This window comes from Rhipicephalus sanguineus, chromosome 1 (genome assembly GCF_013339695.2).
Source record: "Rhipicephalus sanguineus isolate Rsan-2018 chromosome 1, BIME_Rsan_1.4, whole genome shotgun sequence".
In the NCBI taxonomy this organism is placed as follows: Eukaryota; Metazoa; Arthropoda; class Arachnida; order Ixodida; family Ixodidae; genus Rhipicephalus; species Rhipicephalus sanguineus.
The window spans coordinates 250,876,988-250,892,610 of record NC_051176.1 but is presented as its reverse complement, the minus strand read 5'-3'; the positions used below and the strand labels follow the sequence as shown (position 1 = coordinate 250,892,610).

Below are 15,623 nucleotides of genomic sequence, written 5' to 3'. Positions count from 1 at the left end.
AGGGTTACTTTAGTACAAACCTACTTCACTTTTCTACATAACCACCGTTAACTTCTAAGCACTTTCCGTACCGCTGCACCGATTTCTTTAGTCCCTCTGCGTAGAATCTCGCCGCCTGGGAATTCTTTGCTCTTTGAGTTGGTCGGTAAGCATTTTTGGTACCCACCTTGCACACACTTTGTGACATCCAAGCTTTTCAGTTGCAATCACGCGAACTTTAGTGCGGCCCACAAGAGGGAATTCATTCGACAGACCACTAGCTGTCAGTCGTCGATATAATCGCAATTCCCGGTCCACTTGTTGAACAGTTTCATTGGTCTGGATTCTGGGCCTGCCACCCTACTCTTCGTCGTGCACATTTGTGCGGCCATTTGTGAAGTCTCTACAACATTTTCTGACTTTTCCTTCACTCATCATTTTAGGTCTATAAACTAGCCACAACTCCCCATAGATTTAAGAAGCTGGTGATCCTTTTGCATGCAAAAATCGAATTGCAGCTCGCACTTCACAACAGACGGGAGCAACGATTTTCGCAGACATTGCCGTTCGTATTCCCCGACGAGCAGACGACTACTGAGCGGCTAAGCCAGAACAATAACTTCAGCGCCTTCGCGAAGAATTAACAAATGGCGCTGCAAAAATAAATCGTTATCTGGACGAGTAAATATTTAAATATTGGGAAACGGCGCTTACCTTTTATATATATATATATATATATATATATATATATATATATATATATATATATATATATATATATATATATAAGCATGAGAGGTGGCACTTCAAGAAAACTTCATTTATTACGTCGACGTTTCGGTCAGAACCTTTTCTCAAGTCTTGAGAAAGGTCAGGCTCTGACCGAAAACGTCGACGTAATAAATAAAGTTTTCTTGAAGTGCCACCTCTCATACTTATAGTTATACAGCAACCAAAGGCAACCACTCCTTCAACTATATATATATATATATATATATATATATATATATATATATATATATATCTTCACATGAGAAATATAAGGCTATCGCCTTAATAAAAAAAGAAGAAAGAACGTGGGTATCATGTCTGTGAATCTTGCCTATAAGATCAATCTTAGTGTCGCCTGTTGTTGTTCAGAATAAAGCGACGCCGTGGCGGCCGTACTATTTATCTATTTATTTATTATAATCTTAAAGGAAGAACAAAGGTCTTTTTATAAACATCGGATATAGCGAAGGAAAAGCATTGGATTCCTATGCGCTAGGACGAGGAAAATAAAGAAAGAAAAAACGACAACATGAGTTCTTCAAGGTTACGCCACTGGCTTCATCATAGAGCGCGCTCAAAACGCAAGTGACATCGATGCGTCTCTCCAGCCTCAAAGAGGCACTGCGCAGCGTGAGTCGATATCTTCATGCACGGCCGGCTTTCTGCGTACAACATTCCTGCGTTCCCATCGTCCGCGTTCGAACGCTCTTCGCCTATTGGAGCATGTCCAGCCTGTCATGCCTGATCGCGCGCTCCTCGAGTATTGCGTCGATTCTGCAATACATTCGTGCGCGCGCAGCAGCTGACGAACCAATTAAGGCTGCCTCAGATATCAGGACTCCGGTGTTCTTTATTTTTTTATTGATATGATAGTGTGTTGGCGCACAAATGTGGCGCCGGCTGCTTCTTGGCCCTCGGATATATCGGACATACAACATAGAGTTTTCGTTATCACATGCAAGTAAATAATCCACGAAGTAACAAAAAAAGCAGAGCGAGAGAAGACATACAACAGGTTCGTTACAAGTTAACACCACTGCATTGCGGTGGGGCCCGAACCCACAACCTTCGCGCTCGAAGGTTGTGGGTTCGGGCCCCATCGACGGAACGGGATGCTTTTTCGTGCACTTTAATTGATTTACATTCATGTCGTAATTACTGCAGTACAGTTAAAAACAACAATGTCCCATATGTATGCTTTCCTTGGCTTAAATGATTTATAAGTAATGACAAAAAAGCGAGACAGCGCAAGTGCGTGAAAAATGTTTAGTTGGAAGACAGCGCTTGTCTGTGTCCCATTGCTTCGCAGCCCTTGTTTATTTTTCCGTGCTGCTGTTAATGGCTTGTGCTCTTTATAACAACGATTTTCACGGGCTCAACGTACCCTGCACGATTTACCAAGGTCAAAATTTTGCGCCAATATTGAGCACGCTTACCTCGTCCAGCTCCGATATTTAGTGCATTTCATGCAGCGGGTGCACGAATTCGATCTGCAGTGGAGCTGAGCTAGCTAAATTTTAGTTTTGCTTCGCAATAGCACTTAAAAATTTCAGACTATATGATCCGCCCGACTCTTGGCCGATCCCCCTGCCAATCATCCCAGGATCATCATCATCATCATCATCATCATCATCATCATCATGTACAGAGACGGCGGAGCTGAGTATGAACGAGCAACGTAAAAGACTAAAGCAGCAAATTAATTTTCGAGCTCTCAAGTGTTGTCACTGTATACACACCGAAGAAAGCATACATATTCATTTTGCACGCAGCCTTAGATGCCCGCATAAATGTGAGCACATTAAGGTAAATTTAACCTTGAGCACGTATAAAGTTATAACGTAGGTACAACATCACAACGGCAATCGCGCCGTTGAAGTAGATTAAGAGAGTTCCAAAGGATGTTCTGGATATCGTGCACAGAGATTTAAAAAAAAAAGAGGGTCTGCCGCTTGCGTAGAGACGCGAAGAAAATCTAGTACAGGGTGATTCCACGAGAGATCGAACATGCCTGTGCGGACGATATTTTTATTTTGCTTGGGTTCTTTTATATGTTATGTGGGCACATTAAAAGTGCACGGAACCGAAAATTTTATTTCCAAGAAACGCTTCCAGCGCGCCAAAAAAAAAAAAAGAAAAAGACATATGACGGTGGCGGCGCGGGCCTCCTGTTTTTGCTCACTGCAATGTTTCCGGATTTCACGGCCGAATTTAACGCGAACTATAAATGATGTGTCGAAAAATTTTCTTTTGCTGGTTTTAATACGCATTACTGTGAATTACATCTATGCCTTTTTTATACCGTCCTCAAAAGGAAGAAAATGTGAAAAAATAGCAAACACGGCCGAACTCAAAAAAAGTGTGCAAAGTTTGAGGCGCTTTGGCGCCTTTCCTATGTCAAACAGAAACTTGAAACCAGTGTCAAATATAGAAAAGAGCCTTTACAAAATTTATACGGAAGATAATTTTTCCGCGTGCAGCTCAAAAAAAATTGTTAAAGAAGCGAGTTTTTTCATAAAAGTTCATTTTTAAAAATAAAATAAAATAAACACCGGTCTCAATCTGGATGAAAATTTTTTATCGAACAGCGCTTATGTCAGGAACACACGGTTTTAATATCATATGTCCCCATTTGCTTTGTTCACGAGATATAACGGGCCAAAATGAGCCATGCTGTGTGTGCTCACTTTAGCGCGACTGACGGTTCTTATGAGTTTGTATTTTGCGTAAATCTCAGTTTTAATTATTCTGCTGTATCAAAACCTTGCTCTGGTGGCTTTTCGTCAAGAAAAATGTGTTTTACAAACTTCCTAGCAAAAAAAAAAAAAATCCATTTGACAAGTTTGTCCTGGTTCCGAACTGGTAACCAATGCATTTATTCATTTTACCATGTAAGCTAACCAGGAGGCTATGGAATCGCAGCACCATCGAGGGCGAACTAATAGACAACTGGAAGAGCTCACAGGGGCAATGATAATTCCGTTCAAGCAAAGCCGGTCAAGTCTGCACGATCGTTTTGACGATTGCAGCCACCGCGGTGGTACAATGGTTACGGTGCTCTGCTGCTGACCCAGGCCGAAATTTAAACCGCGGGTTCGATCCCGGCTGCTGTGGCCGTATTCCGATGGAGGCGAACTGTTAGACGCCCGCGTATACTTGCATAGGTTTAGGCGCACGTTAAAGAAGCCCCGGTGGTCGAAACTTCCTTAGCCCTTCACTACGGCGTGCCTCGTAATCATATCGTGGTTTTGGAGCGTAAAACCCCGGATATTAATTATTTTGACGATTGCTAGTGAACTGTAAGGCACCACTCGCGACACTGATTGTACTGTGTTCACACTTCACAACACCACTTCCGCATTAAAAAAATTTTTTTTTTTGTCGCCCTACAAGCACTACACAAGATACAGTCCAGGGAGAGGAGGAGATACGTGGAAAGAGAGGAAAAGACAAAGAGGGTTAGCCAGTTTTTATAGACCGGCTCGCTGTCCTGCGCTGGGGAAAGGGATTAAGGGGAATAAAAGAGAATAGAAAGGAGACAGAAAAAAATAAAGAAAAAAGGAAAGGAGAATTAAGACAGGGGTTCCGTAAAACAGAGCAAGAACACTTTCAACACCTTCTGTGCTGAGGACAGACTCGGCCAGTGCCCCAATTCCCTTTCCTCCGTCAAAAGGCGATTGTCCATTCCGTGTAACGCATTCGAAAGCTGTTTTCTGGGCGCACTGAAATGCTGACACTCATACAGAAGTGGGCAACCGTTTCCTCGCAGCTACAATTACTGCATGTACCATTGTTGGTCATTCTGATCCAAAACGATTAGGTGATTAGGTAGGCATGCATTCGTGAAGGCCACGCCAAGTCACAGGCGGCACAGAAGCGTCTACAGCCCGAGAAGAGTCACCATTCGTTCGCGGCTTCAATGTCTCCCGTTTACTTCTCCGTCGTTCTCGTATATACGTCTCGCCTGTTATATATATACAGGCAAGACTCTGCATGTTTACGTGAGGTAACTGCCGGTTACGCGGTTTGCGGAAGGTGACATCCTCCTTCGCTAAGTGATCCCTCGGCGCTTTCCGCACTTGTCAGCGCAGGTTACCGCGCGTATAAGTCACTCCGAACCCGAACGCGACGAAAAATATATGGCACTTGAAAGCGCCGCGCGACGAAGTCGTGGGGGGTTATACACCGTCGGCAGGCACGCAACCTCGTTCATCACACCGCGAGTCATTGACATCGACACAGTCGGCTGGCGCCACGGTATTCGACGACAGAGCGCTCGTCCTCCTTCGCCCGCCGCACACCAGTTTTAAATGCGCCGCTACTTTCGCTAGGGTCTCGCGCGCGATACGCGGCCTCGAGGATACGGGAAAGAAAAAAAAAAAGACCGATGGAAAAATAACGAGGATTAAAAGAGAAAAAAAATGACGGAGACGGGAGGGAAACGTCTCTGGGGGGATTTCGAGGTCGCGAATGGGTCAATCGCGCGAGTGACTTCGATCTCTTCCGCCGAGCGATTTGCCCTGAAAAAACTTTGAGGCTGGGCCCAGCCCAGGCCGCAGTCTACATAAGGCGAGGCGGCTGGCTCAGCTAGGAGAGTGTCGCTTGTGTGCGCTTCGTGGTGGTTGAGGGATGCTGATCAAGGTGGGTGCCGCATGCAGCGGGAGCGCGCCTCAGAAGGCAGCGCCCGCTTCTCCATAGTTAGCTCGTCCCCTTCGTTTTATACTAACGGGAATTTTGTAGTTGATTGAATATTGGGTGTATTTAGGCGCATGCGTACCTGATCAATTAAAGAGTAATCAAAGTCTTTATGCATCTCATTCCTCTAGTTCCTTTCTTTTCCTCGCGCAGTACAACAGTCGACGGCAGAAATAACTCCTTCCAACAGAGTGACACGACGAACTGATTTTAAGAGCCCCCCAATCGTTCACTCTTTAGTGCGGTGAAAATCGCGAGCTTCAAATCGTGATGAGGCTTGTAGGACCAGTCACTGGCTTCGGCTGTGTGCCTACCAGCTTCAGCATGATCGCATGCAGGTAATTAGTGCTCCGTTATGTTCGCAGGAAAATTAATAACCATGACCCCGCAAAATGCACTCTATGTGTCCTGGCACACAGTTTTTGAGCAATCGAGAATGTTCATAATGCGAACGACGTATTCGCCATGCTAAATGCTAGTTGAAACTGGAAAAGTGACGTAGAAATTTTATTTATATGGAGACATGAAGGATTTTTTTTTTTTTTTGTAGTTTGTATAGGCATTGTATCTTGTGACTTTCCGGATTAAGATTCAAGGTTTGGTCTGAAAAGACCAACTTTAGATGTGCTTCGGTTTCCTTACAGTGACACACTTAATGCCTCAGTCTATACACATACGCACGAAAGGAATTAGTGCTCTCGATGCATCAAAAGAAGGACTGAAAATTAAGGCATCCTGAGCACTCGATAGAGGTGAACAGTGGCCCTGACGAAGACTTTTCATTACTCTGGTTTTGGAGGCTCAGACTGTCATTATTATTATTATTATTATTATTATTATTATTATTATTATTATTATTATTATTATTATTATTATTATTATTATTATTATTATTGGATATACATACGCAAGGACACAGAGGAAATAGGGAGAGAGCAGGCTGACAACTACCGTTAATCAGTGATTCTGAGTCCGATAACGCACGTTGCGGGGGCGCAGGTAAGCATGTGCTGCCGGTGGCTTTTCGTGCTCTACAGCAGCGGTGGCGAAGTGGTTGAGCATCCGCCTCCCATGAAGCAGGTGCAGGGTGCAATTCCCAGTGCCGCCGGGCACCCAGCAGTTTTTCGAACGGGAGAGAGGTACCCTGACCTGATTCTCGGTCGTGTTGTTGATAGTGGTTTGAGGTTAAGGCGCTTATTTATACAATTCATAAAGAAGCACAATGAAGTGTTGTGATAGTGTTGTGATAGAATGGGAATGAAAGAGCGTGGAAAGGAGAGGTCACCTTCTCGAGATGAGTACCCACACTACCGAGCGTGGCGTGAGGTTGTAGTACCTCTCCCTCCATCAGAAAGATAAGTACCCACACTACCGAGCGCCAGGTCGTGGTACCTCTCCCTCCATCAGAAAGATGATTACCTACACCACCGAGCGCGAGGTCATGGTGCCCCTCCCGTCATCAGAAAAACTGGTGGGTGGCACTGCGAATCAAGCCCAGTACCTCCCGCATTGGAGGCGGATGCTCTTCGACCACTGCTGCGGCAGTGTCACTGGTTCCGAGGAGGTGGCCGTACCTCCATCCTCTATCGTTCAACTCCCCTTCTTCAACCTAAGATGTTGCGCCGTGCTTGGGTTGAATAAGTTTGCATTTTTTCCTACAGCCTCAATCCACTATTCCTCTAGAGCTCCGCCCAGAAAAGGCGGCCCACGCGGCCTGTATCGCAGGAAATCTGTGGCGAGTGCAAAGGCACAACGAGCCGAGCTGGCTAGTCGCCTTGCGAACGCAGTCTTTTCGTGCTTCTAAATGTTGGACTTGACGTTATCTCAATGTTTTGGATAAGTGTTAAAGCGAAGTGAGCTACGCGACACGTTTGCTCACTTCTGTTTGCGCTGTCCATCACGCCAGTATTGTTACAGTTGGTTTTGCGGTTTCTGAGTGAGATATGTTCATGCTTGTCTGTGCTTGTAATTATAATTAATAAAGGAATGTTTGCTGCAATATGTAGAGAAAAATCTACCAACCTTACGATGTGTGATTGTCTAATGCATCGAAATCGATATCAACGCTTTGCCTCTTAGGCAGAACTATCAATTCTTTTTAAGAGCGCACGTTGTTTGGCAACACTATAGCTCCTTCTCCCAACCGTCATGCATTCTCAGTCATAGCGGCTACGACCAAACTGTTAAACATAAACTAAATGCGTCAAGTGAACGAGCGCATGTGTATTTCTACAGTTTATAATTGGCATGTTCTATTCGCTGCTTCCGGGCCTCTATCTGGCCCCAAACCTCGATCAATGTAGCAATACACGGAGCGATTTCGTGCTATCAATTCTCGTATCACAGCTGTCTGTAAACCAGGCACACAAAAAGAAAGACAGAATCTTTTTGTTTCGAACTCATTTTACATCGATGCATTGTGGTGTCTCACGTTTGTTACAGTGTGAGCGCAGGAAGATGAGGGGGGGCTACAAAATAAGAAGACCGACGTAACTATCTCACGCTGGTGGACACTTTACCGCAGTGGTATATAGGGATTTAGAACAGAGAAAGGAGAGGGAGCTCAAGGAAAAGGATAAAAGTGGATGCGGCTCGTGGCAAGAGGCTATTGGGAGAGAGGATTTGCAATCTGGAATAATGAAGCATGTGGGGACGAATAGGCGAGGCCAGCAGAAGATGCGGCGCCTCGGCATATCTCGTCTCTCATTACGGTAACACTGAGAAACTAGGTGATAACAAATGTGTAACACGCTTTTAATGAATGTAAGAACAGCGCAACAGACGAGGAGCAACATGCACAAGTTTTCAGACAGCACACTTTTAGTTTCGTCATCCACAATTATGTTAAGCGCAGAGACAGAAAAAAAGCCGTGCTCTAAATGTAAAATGGGTTGTTGGAACGGGACAAGAGAAATTCAGATTCGCAGCGACAAGGCGCACGCCCCAATACCCCCGCGATTCCCAGGTCCTGCTCATCGGCCAAAGCCTTCACTCAGCGTGCGCGCGCATCCGTACTATTTGCAGGGCGTTATCGAGTGCCTGGTGGTCGCCCTGCTGGTGGCCAGGGCGAGCAGCCACAAGCTACTCGCCCTCAAGCATCATCTTCAGCCAACGTTGCACGCGGTGCCGGCATTCGTGCACACCACGATAGCGCACAGGCCGTTCGTGCTGCCCGCGCCTCTGGTGGCCCCGAGGCCTCTGGTGCAGCCTCTGCTGGTGCAGCCGCGGCCCCTGCCCCCGCCCATCCACTCGACGGTGGTCATCCAGACAGCGCCCAGACAACCACCACCACCGCCGCCCTCACCGGTACTGGTGCAGCCGGTGATTCAGCCACGGTTGGTGGCACCGCCGCAGGTGCTGGTGCCCACCAGACTAGCGCCGCCGCCGGCCGTGGTCACGCACCACCACCATCCTTTCTTCGTGTCAGGCCTGGTGGCAGCACAGCCGCCGCGTTCGCTGCTAGTGCAGGCACCACCCCCCGCGGCCCTACCGGCGGTGGCCGCGCCACCCCCACCACCTCCGCCGCCAGCCGTGCAGCCGCTGTTTGTGGTGCCGGAGCCGAGGCCCGCAGTGACCACAGTCCCCCTGCAGCCCCGGCTGGTGCAACAAGCCGTGGTGCCGACCAAGCTGGAAGAACTGCCTCCCAAGATCAGTTACGTCTTGCACCATCATACCAGGCTGGTACAAGTGGCCCCTCCGCCGCCGCCACCACCACCACCTGCACCAGCCGTGCTTCCCGCGGCTGCCCCAGTGCCCACTGCGCTCGTGCAACCACTTACCGCGGTCGCGCCTCTACACGAGCCGGCCCGCCAGGTGCAGGTCATCAGAGAGGTCATCCGGCCCACGTACGTCATCGAGCGCCTGTCCAAGAAGCAGCGCAAATTCCGCAAGATCAAGATGCTTAAGAACTGCAGCCTGCTCAAGAAGCTCAAGAGTCAGCTGGCCTCCAGTGGGGAGAACCTGCATCTATACGACACGCACGGCCCCTACGAAGACGAGGCGCACGTCGACTCGTACAGCCACGTGCACGTGCCTTACCCTGGTGGAAGCGCAAACGTCGAAGTCTACCGGTCGATCCACGGACCTGAATTCGCGAAAAGAAACGGCCGATGAGCAGTGGTGTTGAACATATTTGTGTCATATTTGCGGGCATGGGTGCGTGTGTGTGCGAGTGCGCATTTGCGAGACTGTTGCCTAGGCACGTTTGCTGCGATATTTATCGCAGCACTCCCCATCAGGAATTCCCGTTTGCGACGCTCAAAAACGCCAAAGAGACAAGGAACAATTCTCGATATGATTGGAGAGAGAGAAAGTGCGTAAAGACACGGAAACTTTCGAACCGAGATACACTACTTCTGAAAAGTAACGCAAGAGTAACCAGCAGCTTGGTCCCTGTTTGCATGCGTGGGCGAAGAACAAATACAAGGGCATTAGAATGTCTGTACCTGAGGAAAAAAGAGATATCGAGTGAATAAATGTACTTCTTCGTTAAATATAAAATCACCAGCGCTAAAAGCACTACTGTCGCGTCAGGGGCGTGGCCAGAAATTCTTTTCGGGGGGGGGGGGGGGGGATTCAACCATGCTTTATGTATGTTCGTGCGTGCGTTTGTATGTGTGCGTGTATATATACGCAAGCAAAACTGAAAATTTTCGGGGGGGGGGGGGGGGGTTGAGCCTCCATCCCCAACTCTCCCCTGGCTACGCCCCTGTGTCGCGTGTACAGATATGTCCATTCAGAAGAACGTTGCCTGCGGGTTCAGCTTCGCCTTTGCACTAAGTTGCTTAGAGGCGAAAGCACAACTGACGAACATACACAAGGCAAGGTAGGTAAATATTTTACTGAGGTTGGTATAGCGTTGTCACTTTCGTTGCGAAGAGTCTACTGCCATTATTACATAATTACTACGCAATAAGTACAGAAAAAGCAACGACTTGGTGCAGTTCACGGAGAAATAAAAGGACGCCGATATACCCGGTATTTGCGTATACAATCGCAAACGTTTCTCACATTCGCATGACACGTTATATACGCTTTGCATAATTGCACCAACAGCTTACTTATGAATAGTGTTGCTCTGAAATCTGTCGGAAAGGTTCGCTAGTGACAGGGAAACTTTAGCTGGTCAGAGAACTTTCATAGTGGACAAAACAACACTAAATCAGACGAGGATTAAGTAAGGTACACATGCGGGCGACCCACAACTACAAGTGCATTCGTGAAAAAAAACAATATAAGGAATAGGAAATCTCGTTGAAGCTGAAAGCTACGTGCGCAACACGGGATTACGGATAAATAAAAAAAAATGAAGGCAGCTTAGCACTAGTGGTGCCGAGCCTGAAGGAAGTGCGGAGCTGGGCAGCCTTCTCTGTTTCTCTTAGGATTTCTCTTTCTTGCTCTTTCTATTTTTCTTCCCTTTCTTTTTCTCTCCTTCTATTTCTCGCTTGCTTCCTCTGTTTTTGCTATTTTTATTCGTGGTTTTGCCGGGCCCCTAAATTGCTCCGCGCTTATCATCATCAAGGCGCTCGAAGAACAAGAGGAAGAAGACTTCTCCTTGGCGCGAGCGCGCGCTCAATATGCTACAGATGGCTGTGCTATTCGTGGTTTTGCCTGAGTTACGCTAAGCTACGACAGCATACGATGACAGCATACGACAGCATGCGACAACCCGGCCACCTAAAGTGCTCCGCACTTAAACTATGGCACCTAAATCTAGCCAGAATAGAAAATCAATACCTTAAGTTTTGATGCCACGTACTGGTTTACCACTTTTAGAATGACTCTATAGCGCTTGTGCGATTTTCATCTTTAAAAATTCTTATAGTTTCGATTTGTTCTGTGCCCATGTATTCATCACCCAAGATGTTTGCAGTCACGAGTCGGCGCTCTTGTGCGCCCCTATAGTGTAGCTACATATTTATTGTCCAATATGAACGTCGCTAACATTTGCACTTTGAGGAACCAGGTCGGGCTATATCGAGGAAATTTCTACTCGTGCGCGGACGTGAAATAAGCGAATGCGAACAGAGCTGATGTAATTTCTTCTTACGAGGAAAACGTAATTTCGCTGCTCCATGGAAGATTTGGAAAATCTATGTTTCAGCCAAGACAAGTATCGCGAACTGATGCCGCCGCAAACAGTGTGCATACACGAATATACGGGTACATTTTGAATTCCCGTTTCCGGGTTTGTTCCGGCCAGAGTCGGCGAAAAGGCTGCAGGAAGAAGCAAGAGGAAAAAAAAAAGTACTCATCTTTGATATCGGAACGTGGAGGCTCACACATGAAGGTCGCGGGATCGAATCCCGGCCGCGGCGGCTGCATTTTCGATGGAGGCGAAAATGTTTGAGGCCCGTGTACTTAGATTTAAGTGCACGTTAAAGAACCCCAGATGGTCGAAATTTCCGGAGCCTCTCATAATCACAATCGTGGTTTTGGGACGTTAAACCCCAGATATTATTATTATTATTATTATTATTATTATATTATTATTATTATTATTATTATTATTATTATTATTATTACTACTACTACTACTACTACTATTATTATAATAGGCTCACATATGACCTTTTAGTGAAGCTAAGAAATTGTAAAAAAAACATGGTTGATCCCTCCCTCATTAATAATCGGCATAACACGAAAGTGAAACGTGCCTTTACATAAGTAGTTCAATGGTTCGTTGTACGTACATTGATAAACGAGAGCTTGCACAATGTCTGCAGGTGTTTGACGGCTATAGCGCCGTTTAATGTGGACGCACCTACGCTGACGCCTGGTTGCACATCTTCACCCCGACGAATAACGTCAATGATCAAGATTAAACCTTTGTGGTAGCTAAAGTTGTTAACATAAACCCGGACACAGCGTACGGTGAATCCCGCGCAAAGATGGCATCAGCAAGCGCATAATCCCATAGTACTCGATATGCGCTCATGGAAAGCGTCGTCATTTGAGGAGAGAAACGGCAAAGTGTGCGCTCTCCAGTAATTGGGTAACCTACACTTCTCATGCATACACTACCACACAGTGCTTCAGGAACGCGAGAGGCAGAGCTCGTAGATTGAGCCGTGAACGCGCGAAGGCGTCCCGCTGCCCGCTAGCGTGTCGCACTGCAACAAAGTACTCACTCAAACTCTATTGAAACGAAATGGTGTGGGAATCGGGGAGCTAGCCTCCGCGGCGCTGAGTAGGGCGTCTCTATGCCAGCGTTGAACGAAGGAACGCTGGCATCGATGCGCCCTAGCGCTGAGACTACCGAAGCCCGTCCTGTCGGCGCTCGTTAGTGTCAGATGCAGTACTTCAATTCACCTTTCCAAGACGGCGGCACCGCCCCACGCCAACAACGTCACTGCAAAAGGGAGATGTGAAATATATAAGGCGCGTTTGTAAAGGCTCATGCGTGAGCGTCCGTGGCGTAGTGGTTAAAGCGCCCGACTCCCATCGTCGCGCATCGAGAGGCTGTAAGTTCGACTCCCAGGTCATCCAAATTAACAAAACAATTTCTGCCGTTTCTCTTTGTCATCTGTTCGTGTGCGTTTCGTCACATCCATGACGAAAATGATGTCAGTATAGTCTCGCTGGAGCCGGCATTAAACACTTTCGTGTTAAAAAGCACTGATCTTCGAGGGAGAGAGGGCATCGTGAAGCATATAAGCACAGCCTTCACATAAATAACGAAGTAATAGATGTCGTAGAACACTGCGCTTTCCTAGGATACACAATAGACGCAGAAAGTGTCTCTAAAAAAAACGTAGCGAAGAATAGACTGTTATGAAAGAGATCGCAATGGGCCCCTTTCAAATACAGTAAAAGACAAATACGCCAGCCTAAAAACGAATATTCGTCTGGTTAAATCACGGATCTTCTTCGTGTATAACGTTGGACCTTGCGGAAAACTGAAAGACAAAGAAATCTAGATTCTTTTGAGCTGGTGGTGCTGTGGTTGAGCCCCCCTTCCCCGAAATCGGGAAATGGTCGTCGCTGCAAAACCGTGGCCATGTCTTGCAGGCAAGTTCGCGTGGTAAACAAATGCTGTAATTGTTATCACATATCTTTAATCCAGAAAGTGGGCCCCTCCTCCGCCTTTGATACTCTGTGCGTTCAGTTAATCTACCTACTCGTACAAACTCACAACGGAGTCGCAAAGAGATTGACCGCAATCTTTTGACGCTCACAATTCACCCATCATTGGACCTCATAAGCGTTGATTGTAGCGCCTTTGCCAAGCGCTATACTGAATCAGGGATTCGCGAGCGTACGCCAGATTTATTTCTCGTTACAAAACTTTTGAACTCCATCCAGGGCTTATGAAGCGCACTGGAGAAGAGCGGGAGAGCGAGAGGAGCGAGCAAGGAGGAGGATCAAGTCAAAGCAACAGGACACGTGCGCGGGACGCCGAAATAGCGCGCCGTTTTGACGCTTGAAACATAAACCGAGCTAAACCTCAACACGGCGGCGAAAGCAGCAAAAGTTCCGCTTCTCGATTCCTTATTTTTGTTTTCTGGAGCCCAACGCTGTCTGAAACCCTGCGCCGTGCTCGTACGCTGCCTGCTGCGCGAACTGGTGCGAACCCCACGCCAGACAACATCCCGCTCGGCTCGACGCGAGCGGCGACCGCCGCCCCGCCGCCACCAGGGGCTTTACTGTGTCGTGTGACACCTGCCGCCATCCAGCGGCGACGCTAGCAAGCGTCGGCCCCACGATCGTCAGCCACTGGCGCGCCGGGAGGCGGGATATCGCTCGGGTGGGCTCTGCCTAACAAACGACCTAGTTTTCGCGGTTAAAAAAAGCAGAGAAGCTCGTTGAGAATCAGCATCGGCGTCATTTTCGGATGACCGAAGGCTGCTCGGAGTGAAAGAAGCCCCGTTCCAGGTGAGATGCTACGAAGCAGACTGTCTTGGCTGCGCCGCACAGCGCTGCTCGCGGGAGGAGTGAAAAAAGAAAGACAACTGTGAACAACGCCCGCGCCGCGCTGCTAGTTGTGCTGCACGGAACGCGGCGGTGCGCTGCAGTGAAGACACATTCTGTTCTGCCGTTCGGACGGTTGGGTGGCTCGGGATGCCTCCTCTTGACCGGAGCTTGTGGATGCGATGGTCAAGCTGGGGCCTCCCAAGACGAGAGTGCTTAAATGTGCCTTTCGCCGTTCCCAGAGAGGGAGGCTCGATCTGATGGTGACGCTTGCACCGCGCGGAACTGGAGTTGAGCGCGCGCGCGTCTACCAGCGCAGCACTTGCTATGAATGGCTCTGCGAGCGCGGTTTATTTTAGCCGCTCAGATGGGCGACAGTGTTAACTATTCTGTGCCGGGTGCGTACGCGGCCGTTGCCTCCAACGTTGGCCTCTCCCAGATGCAGCGATCACGACACTGCTGCCTTCGGTGCGCGTTCGCGTGCCTCCGCCACTTTTGGCGCCTTGTCCGCCGAGACCAGCAGCGCCCCTGCTATCGATCCCGGTCCGGCCGGAGTCCGAGTCCAGTTAGCGTGGCTCTAGTCTTGGCGCTGGTCCGTAATTGCGCCACCCTCGTGTTACTGGGGGCCGGGCCGACTGCCGCTGGCGCAACAGGGATGCGGAGAAACACCGTCCGGAAAAGCCCGTCCCTGTCGCGCCTCTGCTGAGAAACTAAAATTCTCTAGGTCTGCTCGTGGACAAAGTAAACTTCCCTTATGACGCTGTCAACGGGCTGTTCCTTCCGAAAGCGACACGATTTACGAGCCTTGACTACCTTGACTCTTTGTTGATGTTCTGTGTGGTGGAAATATTAATCTGAAATTTCACGACGAAGTGTAAACAGAGATTTGCGGCTGTCGTACAACTTGTCTTAGAAAACAAACGGTCGAAGCTCTTTACAATGGTGCCACCGAGATGTCATAATATTGAGGCATACCCTTTCGTATGATACGAGATGAGCGTGACTTCGTGTAGCGGCATCGGGAAGTAGAAAACTGTCGAAACGAAAAAAAATTTGACTCGAGCACGGTTCTGTTAGAACTTGTGCTGAGTACGAACTGTACACCCGAAGTTGAGTGATCAGCACAGAATGAAAGCTTAGCATGCTTACGCCGTATTCAAGTTCAATAGAGATGACATGTTCAGTGACCGATTTTTGCCGTACTGAAAGACAGAAGGATGTTTGCCAGGCCGTTGCAACACAGCTTTCCGCCTACTCATACTGCGGAT

The 15,623-nt window shown here is 48.0% G+C and overlaps 1 protein-coding gene across 1 annotated transcript; it reads left to right on the top strand.

Annotated features, from left to right (window-relative positions):
* The first annotated feature begins 5,290 nt into the window (after positions 1-5,290).
* Positions 5,291-9,619, top strand: LOC119377523 (uncharacterized). The gene is made up of 2 exons (XM_037646960.2): positions 5,291-5,391; positions 8,470-9,619. The coding sequence occupies exons 1-2, from the start codon at positions 5,380-5,382 to the stop codon at positions 9,556-9,558; spliced, it is 1,101 nt and encodes a 366-aa protein (XP_037502888.1). The 5' UTR covers positions 5,291-5,379; the 3' UTR covers positions 9,559-9,619.
* The last annotated feature ends 6,004 nt before the right edge of the window (positions 9,620-15,623 follow it).